At 66.6% G+C, this 17,630-nt stretch overlaps 4 protein-coding genes across 4 annotated transcripts; 1 reads left to right on the top strand and 3 right to left on the bottom strand.

The window, feature by feature from the left end:
• Positions 1–281: 281 nt before the first annotated feature.
• PFL1_02268 (uncharacterized protein) lies at positions 282–1,472 on the bottom strand (the record flags this gene model as incomplete). The annotated part of the gene is made up of 1 exon (XM_007879781.1): positions 282–1,472. One exon carries the CDS (start codon positions 1,470–1,472, stop codon positions 282–284), a length of 1,191 nt encoding a protein of 396 aa, XP_007877972.1.
• Positions 1,473–3,690: 2,218 nt separating this feature from the next.
• On the top strand, positions 3,691–9,923 carry PFL1_02267 (uncharacterized protein; the record flags this gene model as incomplete). The annotated part of the gene is made up of 3 exons (XM_007879780.1): positions 3,691–5,164; positions 5,258–9,416; positions 9,494–9,923. The coding sequence occupies 3 exons, from the start codon at positions 3,691–3,693 to the stop codon at positions 9,921–9,923; spliced, it is 6,063 nt and encodes a 2,020-aa protein (XP_007877971.1).
• A 472-nt stretch (positions 9,924–10,395) lies between these two features.
• On the bottom strand, positions 10,396–12,386 carry PFL1_02266 (uncharacterized protein; the record flags this gene model as incomplete). The annotated part of the gene is made up of 5 exons (XM_007879779.1): positions 10,396–10,449; positions 10,562–10,830; positions 10,979–11,888; positions 11,990–12,134; positions 12,238–12,386. The coding sequence occupies 5 exons, from the start codon at positions 12,384–12,386 to the stop codon at positions 10,396–10,398; spliced, it is 1,527 nt and encodes a 508-aa protein (XP_007877970.1).
• Positions 12,387–13,328: 942 nt separating this feature from the next.
• PFL1_02265 (uncharacterized protein) lies at positions 13,329–16,467 on the bottom strand (the record flags this gene model as incomplete). The annotated part of the gene is made up of 3 exons (XM_007879778.1): positions 13,329–15,795; positions 15,913–16,041; positions 16,175–16,467. 3 exons carry the CDS (start codon positions 16,465–16,467, stop codon positions 13,329–13,331), a joined length of 2,889 nt encoding a protein of 962 aa, XP_007877969.1.
• Between the last annotated feature and the right edge of the window lie 1,163 nt (positions 16,468–17,630).

The raw sequence follows: 17,630 nt of genomic DNA, 5'->3' as shown, positions 1-17,630 counted from the left end.
TCAACGATCCCCTCGACAGGCAGCAGTGCGAGGCGCTGGTGGCCAGGTTGGCCGAGTGCAGCTTCCCTTTCATATGTGCCCATGGCCGGTGAGTTTCCACCCGAGACCAAGGCGATGAGTTGCAGGGGTGAGAGAGAGCAGACGACCAGGATGCGCTGACACGCCATCATACCCTCCTGCCGGTGCTTGCATGTCGGTAGCCCGTCGGTGGTTCCCCTCTGCCTCATCTGATGGCGCGCTTGACGATTGCCGACTCGATGCCACGGGCCCGCCCGGCCGTCTCAGAAATCCACCTTTTCCCGCTTGAGGTCGACAAAGCCCCGCAGCGACTTGGCGACGGCCTCGATGTGGGCGATGGCGTCTTCCAGGCTGGTGTCCTTGTCCAGTGCACCCGCCACCGCCGTCGCTGCTGCATTGGCGCCCGACCTGCCCTGCCCCGTCGAGGGCGTCGAGGCGAGGACGGAGGCATGGGTAAAGTGGGTCGCGTCCAGCTTTCCCCCAACGGTCGAGGTGAGTTCGATGACGACAGTGTGGCCGTCTGGGTCGAGCGGGACCCACTCTGCCTCTTCGTCGTCGTCGTCGTCGCCGTGCAGGTATCCGGTGGGGTCGGGTCGAAAGATGCGGTAGATGCGCAGGATGTGCAGCGTATCCGTCGTCGGCTGGAGCGGGTTGGAGGAGCCACCGCCGCCGCTGTCGGTGCGTGCGCGTGCCGACTGGTCGTCGAGGATGAATTCGAGGCCGTACCGGATAAAGGAAAAGGAGGGCGTCCAGCCCAGCGCCGAGGTGAGGGTCCTCCAGCCCGTTGTCGCGTCGGTGTCGAGGCAGGACGGGGGGAGAGGGAGGAAGGGCGTGGAGAACGACGAGGTCGAGGTGGTCCGCGTTCTGTCCTTGGATGAGCTGTGGAGCCGAGACGAGGTCGGTTGCGCGAGGACCTGGACGTTGACGGCGGGTCGTACGGTGACGCGGGGGTATTGGCGTTCCGGCAGGGGTGGGAGGGGCAGGGCGAGTTGGCACTCTACCTCGTGTTCTGCCTCGTTGTCGACGCCTACGTCGTAGCGGCCCAGGCGTTCCTTGACTCTCAACCGGACACCTCTGCGGCTGCGCACGACGGCAGCCCAGGCATTGTCGTGCTTTTCGCGCACCGAGCTCGCGACGTCGTCGTGGCGTGCGAGGAGGGTTTCGCGTTCCAGTAGGTCGAGGGGCGGGAGGGTGGTGAGGTGGCGGGTGACGTGGGCGAGCAGCCCGGCGAGGTGGACGAGCGGGACGGTGCCGAGCAGCGAGACCTGCGGGTGCTGCGACGACGGGCCACTGGCGCTGGCATTGGCGTTGGCTGCCGCTGCTGCCGTCGCCGAGGTGGTGGTGGATGAGGACGAGGAGGAGGAGGAGGAGGAGGATGGGTTGATGGCGGTGGATGGCCCGCCGGTGTTGTACGATGACGAGGCTGGTTGCTGTTGTTGGCGTATCGAGGTCATTTTGTGTGTCCGTGCAGGTGTGTGGTGCGGGTAGGCCGGGCGGGCGAGATGGGCTTGGAAGAAGGTCGAGAAGGAGGCAGGGTGAGGACGAGGACGAGGACCGACCACCGTCCAGGGTCTCGGGGATGTGGAGTAGGCAAGGGGGCCCTTGCTGTGCGGAACCGACGAGAGCGGATGGGTCAAGCAATCGGGACCGGGATCGGGAGAGGACCTGTCGCTCGGAGAAGCCTGAGCTGGCCTGGCCTGGCCGAGGTGCAGCCCGACCTGACCTGGCCTGCACTGGCCCAGCCTGGCCTGGCCTGCCTGTCGGGCTGCGCGGTGCTGCGCGTTCCTCGGCGTTGGCGCTGGCCTCATTCCAGGCGGGGGACCCTTTTTGGCTCTTGGCCCCGCACCACGACCAACAACACACCACAACAACACCAACACCAACGCAAGCTGCACATTCCGCCGATCCCCTCTGGCTCCGCTCCGAACCTCTTTTCATTCCATCGCCGAGCAGCCTGCAGCACCACCGACACCCGCACCGGCACACCATCACCACCTCGGCCGCCGTCCGTCCCTTTGCTCTTCCGCGGCATCCTCTGCCGCCCTCTGCTGGCCCTTTCCCCCCGTAGCCCCGATCCAGCCTGACAAAGCGAATGCCAAAACAGCCCATGCCTTGCCTCCGTCATTGCATCGCCACCAGCACCACACACTCCTGCCCTGCTTGCCTGCTCCATTTCTCCCCTGCTGGCGTGCTGCTGCTTACCAGGCACGCGCCCGCTCCAGAACCGTACAGCGCGGGGCGTCCGCTTCAGCCCCGGTCACTCACGCCTGCCCTACCTGTCGCGTACTGTGCGCTTGACCCTCGAAGGATGGCATCCTGCTACTGACTCTGCCTCATGCCCGACCGCTCTCCTATTCTCGTGCTTCGGCCCACACACACACACACACACACATGGTCCCATCCTCTCCCTACGTGGCGCTCGATGCAGGACTCGCTGACTTGACCATCCACCTTCTACCTACGGTGCACCTCTAGCTCATCCTCATGCCTCCTAACCTCCCTGTCGCTCCCTCACCCCGAGCCAAGCCACTCGACGCGACCCGACGGACACGTCGCCTACCCCCCACCTCTGCCCACTGCCCGCCACACGCCCGAACATCGGGAAGCCTCGTGCCGCCAAGAAGCCTAAAGCGCACCGGAAGCCGTTCCGACCGACCGACCGGCTGACCGACCATTGGCCACCTCAGCGCTCCATCGGCCAACGAGCGCCACATCGGCCCGTGGACACGGCGTCGTGCAGCGGCACTGCCATATCAGCCCGGCCACCGCCTCCGCTTCAAGCACCGTCAAGGTTAGCGCAGCGCTCCCCGGGGAACCGCGGGCAAGGGCGGTGGTCTGGATTCCTGGTCTGCAGCACACTACGGGAGCCTCGGCGTCACTCGACTCGAGACTGATCTTGTTTGTCGGTCTCATCCCCCGCCAAGGCACAAGCCCTGCTTTTGCCGCTTTTGCGCTGTGTTTTCGTCGCGTCCCTCTTTCCCCTCCCTCCGTCCCCTCTCCTCCCTGCTCCGCCTCCCACCTTCCTTGTTCCCTCGCCCCCGCCCCTGCCCTCATCCTCTCTCTCTCTTCTCTCTTCCATCCAGGTCCTCTCCATTCCTACGCTCTCTTCCCTGTCTCACCCCACCCCCCTATCACTGCTCCACTCCAACCCACTCCACTCCCTTCCTTGCCATACCGGCCCACACCTTCCCTCTGTGATCCGGACCCTGACAGCTTTCCACCGTCTTACTCGAACCTGCTCAGACCTAAGGGCTACACACTCTCTGCCACCATCCACGTCTTATCCAGCATCGCAGTGCCCAGCAGCCTCGACATCCGCCTTCCGCTCTCTCCCGATACTCTCCTTCGCTACCACGGACGGTCCACTTGGCCAACCAACGCTTCCTTCCGACGCGTCAACACACTCGTTTGCCATCAACCTTTCCTCGATCATCCTTTGCGGGCTCGTCTGGGCCTGATCGACCACTGCCGCGCCTCGGCCCTCTGCTCGTCCACCACGCCGGAACCAGCACCCGCGCCATGCTGAGGCGCACCTGAAGCTCCGTCCGTATCAGTTCGTTGCGCGTCCACCTCTCAAATCAACACACCGTCGACACTGCTGGCTTGCCATACAGCTGACTCCAGACACTCAGGTCTTGGTTCTGAGCTCGTGTCTTGAGGCTGGCCTGCAGGATGGCAGAGCTTCGCGACGGCGGCCCGCTCCCCCAGGCTGGTCCAAGCGTCCTCAGGGACTCAATGCCGCCATCGCACTCTACTGAAGCTGGCGACACTCCGCAGCCGTCCAGCCGCCAACACCTCGGCCTCAAACGCGTCGTTTCTCACCGTTCGCCCCACGGCCATAGCGGGTCGGGAGCGGGACTCTGGCTCGCCGGCAGCCCCAGGCGCAGCGCGTCGGTCGGGAGCCGCAAGCCATCCGCTGACGGCGGCCCGCAAGAACGCGCCTCCGACGCAAGCGGCGTTACGCCGTCCGACGGACCTCCGCGCGCCGGGCAGAGGATGTACCATTTCCCAGCCACGCTCGCTGGCGGACCGGCACGTCCAGGATCAGGACCATCGTCGATGCGGACCGGACAGATGATGTCGAGCTGGCTTGGACTCGATGGCCTCGACACCTCTATCCATTCCACGCCGAGCGAGGTCGACCTCGACCTCTCGTTCGACTACGTCAGCAAGATGGAGCCGGACACGACCCCTGCGATCCAGGTCCATGGCGTCCCAGCTGCCGACGCTGTCGCCGAATCACCGCCGCCTGTTGCCAAGTCCGCCTACAGTCGTGCGCCTCAGCCCATTTCGCCAAGTCACAGGCAGATCCGCGGCATGGCAAGCGCAGACTGGGAGAAGCGCAAGAAGGCTCCTCCAGCTCCGTTGCCGCTGCAGTCGCACGCGAGCAGCTCTCGGTCTGGCGCGCGGCCGACCAGCGGACTCACGGCAGGCCCCGCACGGGCATCCAGGACCATCGGCCTGCCGCCGCACTCGAGCGAGCTCTTTGGGCAGAGTGTTTTCTCACCCCTGACACCCGATGCTCCGACGTCCATGGACGAAGGGAGAGGTCTCGTTGACGATGGAGACGTGCTCCCTCTGACGCCCCTCAGCGCGACGCGTCGTGCATCTCGGCTCCAACCTTCTGCCAAGGACTTTGACCAGCCGGCAGCCTCGAGCCACCTCGACGCGTACCTGGCGGCGGTAGGTTGCGATCTCGCTCCCGAACGCAGCACTCCCCCCTCTCCACCGGCTTCGAACGAACCGCACCGGCAGCACGGCCAGGCGCAACGGCCCGGTCCAAGCAGATCTGTCCGACGGCCGAGATCGAACACTGCTTCGACCTCTGCATCCACGCGTCCGCCTCGCCCGCCCCCGCCGACGGGGCCTCTTCCTTCTTCGCCTTTGGACCTGAGCCATGACGCTGGCGCGGCGCCAGATCGGCCGCGCAGGACGTCGGTCGAGAAGCAAGATGGCCCGGCCGCGCTGTCCCGAGGCTACGGGCTCGATCAGCATGCGTACCCGTTTGGACTGGCTCTGCAGCCGAGTCTGGCAGACCTGACCAACAAGAGCAGCAGCATGGCGAGTTTTCAGACGGCGGAAAGCTCGGACCTCGAAGTTGACGAGGCAGAGGCCGCCCTTGCCGTCGAGGGGACCGCAGCAAATCGTGAGTTGCCCCTTCCATACAGGGCCACAGCTCCTCTTGTCTCAAGCGCTCACCCTTTTCCATTCCCCGCTGCCTCTTCCGACGCTTCCGCAGACATTGTCGGAAGCGACGAGCTGAGCCCGCGGCAGGGCTCTTCGGTGCTTGGCTCGACGCCGATGCTGCTGAGCGCCTCCGATGCGACTGTCAAGTCCGGGAGCTCTTCGGATCAGTCGAGCTTCAGCCCGACATCCCACTGCTCCCCGATGACCCCCTTCACGCCGCTCTTTGTCGATCAGGGCAGCGGCAAGCCGCAAGTCTCGAATCCTGCTGACTGGCACACGGAGCTGGCCTTTGGCGGATCCTCAAATCTGACGGCGGAGGCGATACGCCTCGCTCGGCAGGATTTTCTGCCCCCGTCGTCTCCTGCTATCGAGGTCGCTCCCTCGGACTGGCGGCCGACCGTTGCGGCCGATGTAGTCGGCCTCTCGACAGAGGAGAAGGAGAGGCGCCAGACCGAGCTGTGGATCCTTGCCCAGCGGCAAAGACGGGCGGAGCTGCAGCATCGCGAGATGCAGAATCGGGCCGGCACGACCATCAAGGATGACGACAAGGATGCACTGGACCTCGAGCGCTTTGGCGATTCCGCTGAACCGGCGCAGAGGGACCGCAAGTCGACCGCAGGTAGCAGCAGCGACGACTACACGCGCCCCAAGCAGGTGCTCGTCATCTCGACCGCAAGCTCACCCAGCGATACCCTGTTCGGGCAGCCGCGGTACCCGTTCCCTGTGGTTCCCGCCTCGTCCCGGATGGGATCGACCGGGGATGATTGCCCTCTTTCGGCGAGCATGGATCGGAACGCCATGTCCAGCAATGGCAGCAACGAGCGGGCCGCGCCTCCCATGGTCCGCAACCGGAGCGGCACCACAGGACCATGGGCCCAGTCTCCTCTGCTGCTCAGCCCGGACGCGACTATCACGGCACCGCTTCCACCGCCAAGCCCAGCAGGGACGACCATCATCCACCACCTCGAGGACGACGAGCAGATCGACGTGCGGGATCCGCTCGTCGACGTGACGCGCACAGACAAGGCGCTGTTCGAGCCAGCCTCCCATGGATCGACGCGGGCCCCCGTGCCCAGAGAGGATGCACAGAGCCGACGCACGTCGCTGTCGCAGCGGGAAGTCAAGTCGGCCTCGGCGGTGCAGACGAGCTTTGGAGAGCAGGCGCTTCTCCCGAAGCCGGCCGAGCACCCCCCGTTGAGCTTCGGCCTCGGCCTCGGGCTGGCCCTGGATCCGGCGTCGCTCGACGGCGGCGCGACGAAGCTGCAAAAGGCGCGCAGCGACCAGGACCTCGCGTTTGCCTACAGCTCGCGCAGGCCCAGCCTGGCCGGATCGACGTACGACGGCGACAACACGGGCAGCCCGTACCTGGCCATCGACATGTTTGCCAACCCGGCGGCATCGACGCGCCAGGACGGACAGCACGAGGTGCGGCTGCAACGAAGCTCGATGGCGGACAAGAACCCCTCGCTGCCTGGTCCGGCCCTTGCTGGAGCGCTCGGGCTCCATCTCGGCTTGGCGGACGGAGCCAGCCCCGTCCTACCCGACGATTGCCGGTCGCCAAGGACCGTCAGCGGCAAGCAGCACGGCTCGAACACGGCCGGAGGCATCGATGCTCTTCTTGGCAGCGGCAACACCGGCAAGGCGATCGGTGCGTCGATCGGCGCACAAGGCGACGTGGCCGTCCACCGCGCAGTGACAAACCTGCGTCCGAACAACAACGACAGGGCCCTGCCCGAGTCGGGCAGCACGGCGTCCAACATCTCTGCGTTTATCTACAACCCGACGCCGCCATCGCCGCTGTACGTCGATGCGTTCGAGCACCCCTCCAACTTTGTCGACCTCGACCTGGACGTGGCCCCGGGCAAGGGCTCCTTCGCCCCGCCCGCAACGTCTCATCAGGAGCCTGGCAAGGGACGGTGGCGAGCCCGGCTGTGGAACGCCGTCGGGTCGGCGGGCACGCCTGGTCTCAACCGCGCCCACTCGATCAAGACGATGGAGGAGGGCAACGTCAAGCGGCCGCCCTTCCGTACCCTGACCCTGCTCAGCCGCAGGCCGAGCGCTTCCAACGCCACGTTCCCCGCCGCCGCCGCCGAGGCCGCCGAGGTCGATGCGGAGGGCAGGGAGATGGCGGCCGGAGACGCGAGGCGCGTCACCGAGCAACTCGTGACGCACGGTTCCTTCTCTGCCCCTCCGACCTCCTTGCTGCCCAACGACGAGGCCACCTTCGCCGTATCGCAGGCAGCGCCTGCTCCGACGCTCAGGCAGCTCGAGCTCGAAGGCCTGACGCGGGCCGAGATTGGCAGGCCTCTGTTGGCCATGGCGGACATGGGTGCGACCAAACTGCAGAGGGCCAACAGCAGCGGCGGCAGCACCAATGCCAAAGCCGCTCGGCGGATGAGCGCGGCTGAGCGCAAGCAGAAGCGCAGCTCCGGCATCGCCTACATCAAGGACGACGGCGAGGTCGTCTCGCCCTGGAGCGACCCGTCGCATGGTCGGCGCATGTCTACCCAGGCTGTGCCCCCGGCCGTCGAGACGTCTCACCACCGTCGAACCTCGATGACCGTCTTCGGAGGCAAGGAGCGTGCCGTCGATCCGACCCCGGCTGGAGAGCAGCCGACTGCGGCGTCGAACCCGCTCGAGGGTCTCAAGAGCCCACGCGTCGCGCCGAGCCCGTCTGGGTTCACGCCAAGGATGCGCTTCGATCCGACCGACTGGGGCTCGACGGCGGCTGCCGTCCCTGCCGCTGCTCCTGGCCCGACGCTGGCCGAGCCAGCAAAGGCCATGGCTCCCATCATGGACGCATCGCACACGGGCCTGACGTTGGAAGAGGTGGAGCGGAGCCGCGCCCGGCTGAGGCTACTCGCCAACCGGACAGACCAGACCACTCCGTCGCATCAGGAGCGCTCAGCGCCGTCCAGCTTCTCTGCCCTGCACCAGCAGGGCCCAGCATCGGCCAAGGTGCAGCGGCCGGACCCGACTTTCGGGCTGCACCGGCGCTCGAGGACGGCTCGATTCGCAAATGAGCTGGCCCCAGGCCTCGACGAGCCGGAAGGCAGCGGGCACGAAGAGGCCGTCTCGGCAGCGGCGACGCGTCCGCCGACGGGCCGGCTGCACACCTTTGGCGAGGGACCGGCGTACCTCGGCGGCAACCGGCTGCGACGCAACAGCATGCTGGCGTCGTCGATGGCCACGTTCGCGGCGCCGTCCCGCTACCTCGACAGCGCGACGCCTTCCAAGAGCATGTTTTGGGCCGGCTTCCTGGGCATGCCGTGGCTCTGGCTAATCGGCGGATGGTGGCTGGATGCCGATGGCCGCATCGTCTCGCGCCAGCCAAAACACCGAGTCGAGTTCTGGCACCATGAGCCAAGCATGGCCGCCGCTGCCGCCTCGACCGCCTCGAGCCTTGGCAGCTCGCCCACGCTGCATCAGGGCGAGTTCGAGGCTCGCAGCAACGACGGCAGCGCGCCGCAGCGCTCCGACACGCCGTTGCGCACGCTGCGCAGCCAGAACACGTTTGCGTCGCTGCACTCGCACTACAGCCACCACGCGGCCTCGTTTGTCTCGTCGGCGGGCACCGCCTCGACGGCCAACGTGACCCACGCCGACCCGCGCAAGATCCCGCGGAGCCGCACAAAGAGCCTGGCATCGCTCATCGACCGGCAGCCCGAGGTGGCGCTGTACCAGTCGCCGGTGCGCGTCGTCGAGGCCCCGCCTAGCCTGGCGAGCGGGGCGTCGCGCTCCTTTTCCCGCGCCGGCACGCCGCTGGCGCAGCTGGCCGAGATGGAGGAGACGACGCAGGAGAGCGAGGAGTACGAGCGGTTGCGCGCCGAGCTCGTTGCCAAGGCGCGCGCCGCGCGCAACGCGCCGGCCGACTCTGTGCGTTCGTCGACCGAGGGTGGCCATACGGCGGCTTCGACCGAGGCGGGGGGCCAAGCCCACCGCACCGATGCGCCGACGCCCACCACCACCACGTCGGCCGGGCCGGAGAGCAGCGACGAAGCGTTTACGCATCCGTTTGTGCGCCCGCTGCGGCGGCAGTGGACGGCCGAAACGATGGTGAGCCAGCACGCGCTCCTCGCGCAGCTGGGCACGGCGCGCGGCCCGCTGGCGGCGGTGCGGCAGTGGGGCCAGCTGGAGCGCTACGTCCTCTACAACCGCATCGCCGCCATCTTTGGCAGCCTCGTCGTCCTCGCCGGCTGCAGCAGCGCCCTGTGGGTCGTGGTGGCGAATTTTTGAGGCGCCTGCTCTTGTTGCGCGCAAAGGCGGTCGGCGCACTCGTGGCCGCCAGGCAGGCCAGAGCCAGGGCCAGCGTCAGCGCGACGGCGGCGGCAGCAACGGCCTCGTCGAACGCTGCTACAGTTTCCAGCAGCGGCGGCGGCGGCGGCGGCCGGACGGGGCTGGGGGGCTTGGTGGGCAAGACGGCGCTGGCCGTGGGCGGCTGGGCAGCCTCGCTTGCCGTTTCGTCGCTCACGGCTTCGTCGGCGGCCAGCTGGACGTCGGCGGCGCTCGGAGCCCCTTTGGTGCCGGTTCGCGACGACGGCCCCGGTCACGGCCCCGACGACGAGGCCGACCGGCGGACGCTGCACCAGCTCGTCATGATCAAGGAGGTGGTGCGCGCCCTCTTTCGTCTCCTCGTCCTCGCCAAACTCGGCGGCGGTGCAGGGCAGCAGGCGGCCGCTTCGGCGCGCTCCCTCGTCGTCGCCCAGCTTCTGGCGTGATCCGCCGCCGCCCCAGCCCCCGCCCCGGCCTCGTCGTTTCGACGTTCGTCGTTCGCCTCCGACTCGTCCCCGCGCTCGTCTTGGGTCGCACGCCGCCATTCCTCGTCGCCCGCGTGCCCAGCCAGCAGACGACAGCGCAGCAACATAAGCAGGCTCTACTCGCCCCTCGCTCTCCTCGTTCCTCTGCCCACTTCCATCCGTCCACTCACCTGACTTGACCACCACGTTCCTTGATCTTCGCGTCGTGTCGTCTCGTTCAAAGCACCTTCGCTTTCGGCCTCCTCCCACTCTCCCTCGTATTCTGGACCGCATCCTCGCCCGCTTCTTCCCACACCCCCTCTCCGAGCTTGCCCCGCTCGTCGAAAGGAATGGACATTCGCTTCTTCTTTCGCTTACTCTCGTGGTTCCCCCGCCCTCCTGTCGTCGGTGTCGAGGGAGAGCCGATGGTGCGTCCGACCGACCGATCGACCCGTTACCAGGACATGTAGGACTTGACTTCTCGCGCCATTTCCGACTCCTCGTCCGTCTACCGCCCAGCAAGGAGAGGTGGGGGTTGGGAGCAACGGAGATGAGAGACGGCCAGGGTTAGTTACGTCCTGCCCCTTTTGCTTGCTGTAGCGCAACGCAGGACGACGTACCTTGACGACGAGCCAGGGCACACCGCCCGCTCTCTTGCCATTGACCTCGACATCGGCGGGCAGATCAAGTCGACGTCGATCGAGGCGCACCACTTCGCCTTCGTCGTCGTCTTGGCGCTCTGCGTTCGTCGTTGCGCCATCGGCATCGGCGGCGACGTGGAGCGGCGTCGATTCGAGGCGGCGTGCGAGCTCGCGGTGAAGATCGCCCGACGCCTCGCCGATCCCGCCGCTAAAGACGACGGAGTCCACGCCGGTACTGGCCATCTTGACTGTCGGTATTGGCGCAAGGGGGAGGGGGCAAGGACGCGGAACGAGGTAGAAGGAGCGGGAGCGGGAGCGGGAAGATGGCGAGGTGAGGACCCGAGGCTCTAGCGCCCGTATACCACATCACGTCGCGGGAGCCAGGGAGGGACTCACAGTAGTAGCCGCCGAGGGTCTGGACGATCTTGTCGACAAACACATCAAAGCACACGGTGGCGTCGTCGTCGCCCTGGTTGCGCCTCTCGACGACCTGTTGGAAGTCCGAGGTGCCGCAGATGGCCTTGAAGCCGCTGTGCTTGTTGAGGACCAGCTCGGCCTGCGACACCTTGATCCCCTGTCCCAGGTCGACGCTCGAAAACGGATCCTGGCCCTTGGCACCGTCCGACGCCGTCGAGGCCGACGACGAGGACAAGGCGGCGCGCGAAATGTGGAGAGCGAGGACGGGGTCGACGCTCCCGCTCCTCGTACCGCCGGGTAGGCCTTCGAGCGGGGTGAGGCCCATGGTGGTGTCGAGGCTCTTTCCGCGCTGTACGGCGCAGATGCTGCTGCCGCTTCCGAGGTGGCAGATGATGACGCTAATCTCGTCGCGGCTGCGGCTGCGGCAGCCGAGGCTCGGACCGAGGTGGCGCGAGAGGGAATCGAGGATCGACGAGTACGAGATGCCGTGGAAGCCCCACTTCCTCATCTCCATCCCACCGGGGAGGTGCTTGCCGGCCAGCTGCGGATCGACGAGGTAGCGGTACGAGCTCGGCGGCATGGCGTGGTGGAAGGTCGTGTCGAAGCAGCAGAGGTGCACCGCGGCCTCGTCGAGCCTCGTCGTCGTCGACGGCGAGAGGAGGGTGCGGATAATGGAGACGGACACGGCGTTGTGCAGCGGCGCAAACGACGAGAGGAAGGTGAGGGTGTCGAGCGCCGACGCGTCGGCGCGCGTCAGGCTGATGCACTGCGGCAGAGAGGCGCCGTGGACGATGCGGTGTACGACGTGGGTGATGCGCCCGTGCGCTGCGATGCGATCCAGCAGGCCGTGCAGCGTCTCGACGTTGGTCAGATCGGTTGATGGGAGCTCCTGCGGTGTCGTCGGGGCGAGACCGTGTGGGGAGGGGGCAGGTTGGTCGGATGGACAGGCGTGTGGTGCCGAACCAGACGAGGGCCCGCGGGCATACTCACCTCTGGATCATCGTTACCGACGCGGAGTACGGCCTTGTCGTCCTTGATCTTGATGCTGCCGGCGACGACGAGGGCCGAGGCGACACGACCCGCTCCGGCGAGCTTGGCGCGGTCAAAGGCCTTGAACTTGAGACTCGACGAACCGCTGCAGAGGAGGCGGGGTACCAGAGCGGCGGGTGGGAAACGGGTCTGTGTGAGTCTGGACCGTAGCAGCAAGCAGAGTCCCGGGGGCCCAGGTGGCGACGTACGCATTGAGAGAGAGGAGGAGCTCTCGTTGCGCCTCACCTCGTCGACCGGCACCGCCGGACTGGGTGTGCGAAGAGGCCGCCTGCTGGGAGCGGTGGGATTCGCGCTTCGAGATGTTGTGCGCGATGAGCGTCTCGAGTAGTTCGGGCATCGTGGTCGTCTTGCGGTCGCTGTGATTGCCGTGGTTGTGGCGGTAGAGGCGCGATGGTGAGAGTCGAGAGCGAAGCGACTCGATGGAGCCGGTCGTGGGCCGTGCACGGGTTGGGTTGGCTACCGGTACCAGGCCAGGCCTCGGCGCGACCCCCGGCTGAGGGCAAGAGCAAGCAGGCTGCTAGGCCGGTAGGCAGGTAGGCAGGGTGATGATGATGCTGATGCTGATGCACAGTCAGCCAGCCTGGCCCTTGGCCGCCTGCTTGGCTTGGCTGGCTGACTGTCTCTCTGGCACCACCTACGCTGGCCAGCGCCGGCGTGGACCTGGCCTTGCCTTCTTGCCTTGCCTTGGTTGGCTTTGGCTAGGCTTGCCAGCCCCACGCCGCCTAGCCTGCCTAGCCTGCCTGCCGCCGGCGGATGAAATGCAGGGCCAACGCAGGGTCCATCCCGGCCCGTCCAGCTCACTTGCGCGCGTGCGTGCTAGACGAGGCCTGGCCGTGCGTTCGTGCCTGACCACCAAGCGCACGCACGCACGCACGCACGCACGCTCACAACCACGACCTCAGCCAGCAAGAACCACCGACCCCCGGCCGCCGCCTCTTCTGGACCGTCGATGATCCGAGGCAGGCTATTGCATGCCCTTTCGATCGCTCCTGTGTATCTGCTAGGGTAGGCACTCCTCGTTGTCTTTTCCCCTTTCCATTCTTTTCCTCGAAATACAGATGGTGCTGGGGCCAGGAGAGGGGGGGGCTAGACGTGGTGTTGTACAGGGGGAAGAGGGGGGGGATATCAGATCGAGGGCGTGGGCAAAGGCGGGAAGCGAGAGGCGAGAGGCGAGAGGCGACAAGGGGGGGACAATGGCGACGGCGGTGGTGACCAGGTGCTACAGGCGTCTACTACTGCTACCTAACATCGCAGATCGACCTACCAGCGACCCCGGCTGCTACGGCCGGCTGGTGCTGCCGCCATCGTGCTGGCTGGCCGACGTGGCACCGCTCGTCGACGTGACACCCGCCCCGCGCCGAAAGGCCATCTCCTGGGCCTCGGCCGACGGCCGCTCGTCGCCGCCGCCGCGGCCAAGCCACCGGCGCAGCGTGCGCGCCGCGTCGCGGCCCACCTTTGTCCAGAAGGGGTCGTCGACGTGCTCGCCCATGGCGCGCCGACGCCGCCGCTTCATGCGCTTGCGGAACTGCTTTTCGATGAATTGGAAGATGAAGGCGTCGAGCAGGCCCTGGGCAAAGATGAACCAGCGGCTCAGCGTGTGCAGCACCTCTTGCGAGCGCGTGCGCCCCTGGTCGTTGGCCAGATCGTCGATGATCCGGATAATGGACAGCGAAAACAGCAGCACGTAGGCCGCAGGGTACAGCAGCATCAGCAGGCTCGCCTGCCGGTTGAGCGTGCTGCCCAGGCTGTCGACGCCTTGGCCGTCGGACCCAGACGACGCCGTCGTGTCGCTCGACACCTGCCCGCCGCTGCACGACGGGCCGCGATGCCCAGAGCCCTTGCTGGCCCTTCCCTCGCTCCGATGCAGGTAGTGCGCCAGCAGACGGTGGCTCCGCTGGCTTCCGCCCGTCTGCCCAGCAGCGCGTCGGTCGGCGTGCCGCTCCCGCCTAGGCTCCTCGCCCGGCGACGTCACGTCCATGCCCCAGCTCCAGTCGTCGCCCAACGTCTGCTCAAAGTCTTGCGCCGTCGGCGGCATCGGGATCGCAACGGCGCGGTGCGCGTCGTCTTCGGCCCTCGCCTCGCCGCCCGCGTGCGGCTCATCGCCCTCCATGGCCAGCATCTCGCCCATGTTGGCCCAGATCTTGGGCGCGTTGAGGTGCTTGAGGTGCTCCCGCGGAGCACTCGTCATGTCAAAGTCGCTCACGTCCTTGCGCGGCCGCATGGGTCGGAAGCTGTACAGGTCCTCGTCAGAGTCGGAGCCTTCGCTCAGATCCCCAAACGAGGCCCGCCGCATCAGCATCCGTCGACCCGCCCTGCCGCCCACCGTGTAGGCGTGCGACGAAGATCCTTCGCGCCGTTCGCCCGTCTCCTGGTATCTCGAGGGCCGCACCTCCCGCTTCTGGTAGGTCTCGGTCGTCGACGGCCTCTTCGATGCAACGGCAGCGCCTCGGCTGCGGCCAAGGCTCCGTGGTGGGCCACGGGGCGGTGCTGCCCGGGCAGCGTCGGCTTTTGTTGATCGCGAGCTGTCGGCACCAGCGCCGTCGCCGAACTTCTTCTGCGGCGCCGCTGAGGACGTGGCAGTGTCTTGCGCCGATGCTAGCGTCGATCCATCCATGCTCATGCCACTTTGCTCTACTCGCCTGCCGTCGCTGCATTTGCCATCGGCAGCGTGACTCGGAACGGTTTCCGCAGCGCCACTCCAGGTCGCCAGCCCCGATGGCAATGGCGCCGAGGCCGGCGGATCCGATGCTGATCTTGAACGGTAGAGGGACTCGCGAGACTGCCGATTTTGCGTGCTCGAACGCGGCGAGTCGACAACCACGATCGGCGACGGCAGATCTGCCCGTGTCGCCGAGCCGCGGCGGAGGTTGCTCCACCCAACGTCTTGGTCCGTGCTCTGCCCTGGCAGTGCGAAGTCGGCGGCACCGGCTTCAGCTCGCCTTGCCTCTCGGGCCGCATCCTCGAGGTCTTCACCCTGGACTGCGGCAGCTGCTCGCTTCGCAGCGGCGGCGCTCTCGTGCTCCATCTGCTGAGCCGCGTGACGCTGGTTGAGCGTGCTGCTGCTAGCAAACTCCTGCAGCTCGATCGTGGCGGGACGTGGCGATGTCCGCCTCGCTGCGTCCGAAATCACCTCGACCTCGCCGTCTCCGCCTCCATTCGCAGCGGCGCCGGACTTTTTGCCGGACGCCGCAGACAGGAAACGTGTCCGCAGTGATCGCTTGCTGCTCGACGACCCAGAGACGCCCTCGGTCGTCGACGAGTCCGAGGATGCGGCGAGAAAAGGTGCGGTGGCAAACGAGTTGCCGTCGCCCACGGTCCCGCCGCTTGCCGTGGCGCCGTTGGCGACCAACCGAGCGTGTCCGCTCCGCGCGCCGGCGTCTGCGGGCGAAGATGCCTGCCCGCTAGACGACTTGGAGCCGGAGCGTTGCCGTGACCCGGAGACGTTCGAGACCGCCTTGAAGAGGTTGGTTCTCCGGAGGAAGAAGAAGAGGTGCGTGTAGAGGACGATGATGAGGACGGTGACGACGGCCCGCGGGACAAAGAGGAAGACGGCGCCGAACGAGGTGTCGCTCTTGAGCGTGCAGTAGCCGCCGACGTAGCCGTAGTCAGCCCAGATCCAGGCGATGCCGTGGGCGAAAAAGGCGATGCCCCAGAAGAGCGGCCAGAGCCACACCAGGCGGCGCTCGACCGTCAACGTGAACGACGAGAGCGGGTGCACGAGGATCATGTAGGTGACCAGCGCGATCCTGTGGGCGGTAGCGTGGGCGGAAGATGCAGTGGCCGGGTGCATAGGGAGGGATGTTAGCGAGCGTGCAAGAAGGAGTCCCGAATGCAATGGGCTTGACAGGACCGTGGGTGCTCACGCGAGGTTCCAGAGGTGCTGGGCAAACACCGAGACGCTGAGCGAATAGCCGAGAAAGCTGCAGAGCGCCGTCGTCTCGGCCAGATCCACGCCGGCCAAGAGGCAGGCGGTGCTGACGATGACAACGATGCTGCAGGTGAGAGAGGCGAGAGAAGAGACGGAAGGTGCGACCACCCGTGAAGGGGACGAGGGTCAGTGATTGCTTCCGGCCGGCTCGCGGTACGGAGCCAAGATTCGGGAGGAACATGATGTCCTAATCTCACCTTGCCGCTAGGTCGCTCGTAGCCAGGCCGACGATAAGAGCGTGGCGGAGCTTCCTCGAGCTCTTGCTCAGCAGAAAGGGGAGAATAATGACGAGGGCGCCGAAAAACGAGAGCAGGCAGATGACAAGGTCGACAATGTTGCCAGCATTGCCGATGCCCTGGATGGCAAAGACCGAAGTCCTGCGGACCAGGGCGGGGGTGTCGGTGGCAGGAGAAAAGGTGTGCGTCGCATCCCTAGCGGCTGCGGCGGACCCCACGGACAGCGATGCCGTCAGATCCGGGGGCAACCGCATGGCGGCTGACGGGCGGCGCCTGTGCCGGAGAATGGCGTCGTCGGCTGCTGGCCACCACGAGCAGAGCGAGAGCCGGAGGAGACTGTTTGATCGGTGGCCGGCAAAGCGTCTTTGTCGCCGGGCTAGATCAAGGAGAGGGCGGAGGGCCGTGGTGATGGCGTCATCCAGCCAGGATCTGCGGAGGAAAGGGGGGAGAGGGAGGCGATGGTCCGCCGATGGGTCGCCGCGTTGGGTGGCCAGCTGTGGTCAATCAATAGGGATGTCGAGGAGCGTCGAGAGCGGTGTCGGTTGCTCTTCTTGGTCGGGGTCGGAGAAAGAGCTGGAATAAGTCAGGCGCCGAGGAGGGCGTGAGGCAAGATGATGTCGGAAAGGGAGATGCGGCGGCGATGGTCGTGACGACGGTCGGTGATCACTGCTCGAGGCAGAGAGTGAGTCTGGTATACAGCAGCCGCCGAGGAGACGGACAAGGGGAGCCGGGAAGGGCAGAGGTGGAAGGTCCGTTAGACGAGCTCCGTGAAGTTGTCTATGCTGGAAGTCGCCCGCTGCTGCTGCTGCTGCGACGAGACTAGATCGAGTGCACGTGGCGGTGCCCTCTACCCTGCTGGCTGGAGGGTCAAGGGGCGGTTGGAGCGGCGAGATGGTGACTAGATGCGCGATATGTGACAGTCGCAGTCGCGCGCGGAGGGCCAGGGGATCGGCGGGCGCAAAGGCGGGGTCAGTGCGAGGCGGCCAGGGCGCTGATGGATGTGGCCGGCGTGCGTGCGTGCGTGCGTGGTTGGTCCCTTTGTCGTTGGTCGGAGAGTAGTGGCGATTTGTGCGGGCTGGTGCACGGTGGGTATAGCGCTAGAGGGCGGCTAACAGAGGTTGAGAGGCTGTTGCATAGTTGCCGGCGCGGATCGACAGCAGGCTAGGGGACGAGGGTCGGGAGAGGCGAAGGCGTCGAAGGGCGCGATGGCGAGCGAGAAGCGTAATAGAGATGGGGATGATGATGGGTGGTCGACGATGATGTTGCACGACGAATACGACGTCGAGGGGCGAGAATGTGGTACGGGTGGCGGTGGCGGTGATGGCGAGGACGAGGACGACGACGACGACGAGAACGACGACGAGGACGAGGAAGGGGGGAAGCGGGGAGTGAGGGAATGGCCGAAGGGGGGGGGGGG

Source organism: Pseudozyma flocculosa (assembly GCF_000417875.1).
Source record: "Pseudozyma flocculosa PF-1 unplaced genomic scaffold scaffold00006, whole genome shotgun sequence".
In the NCBI taxonomy this organism is placed as follows: Eukaryota; Fungi; Basidiomycota; class Ustilaginomycetes; order Ustilaginales; family Ustilaginaceae; genus Pseudozyma; species Pseudozyma flocculosa.
This window is presented reverse-complemented; position numbering and strand designations above follow the sequence as displayed.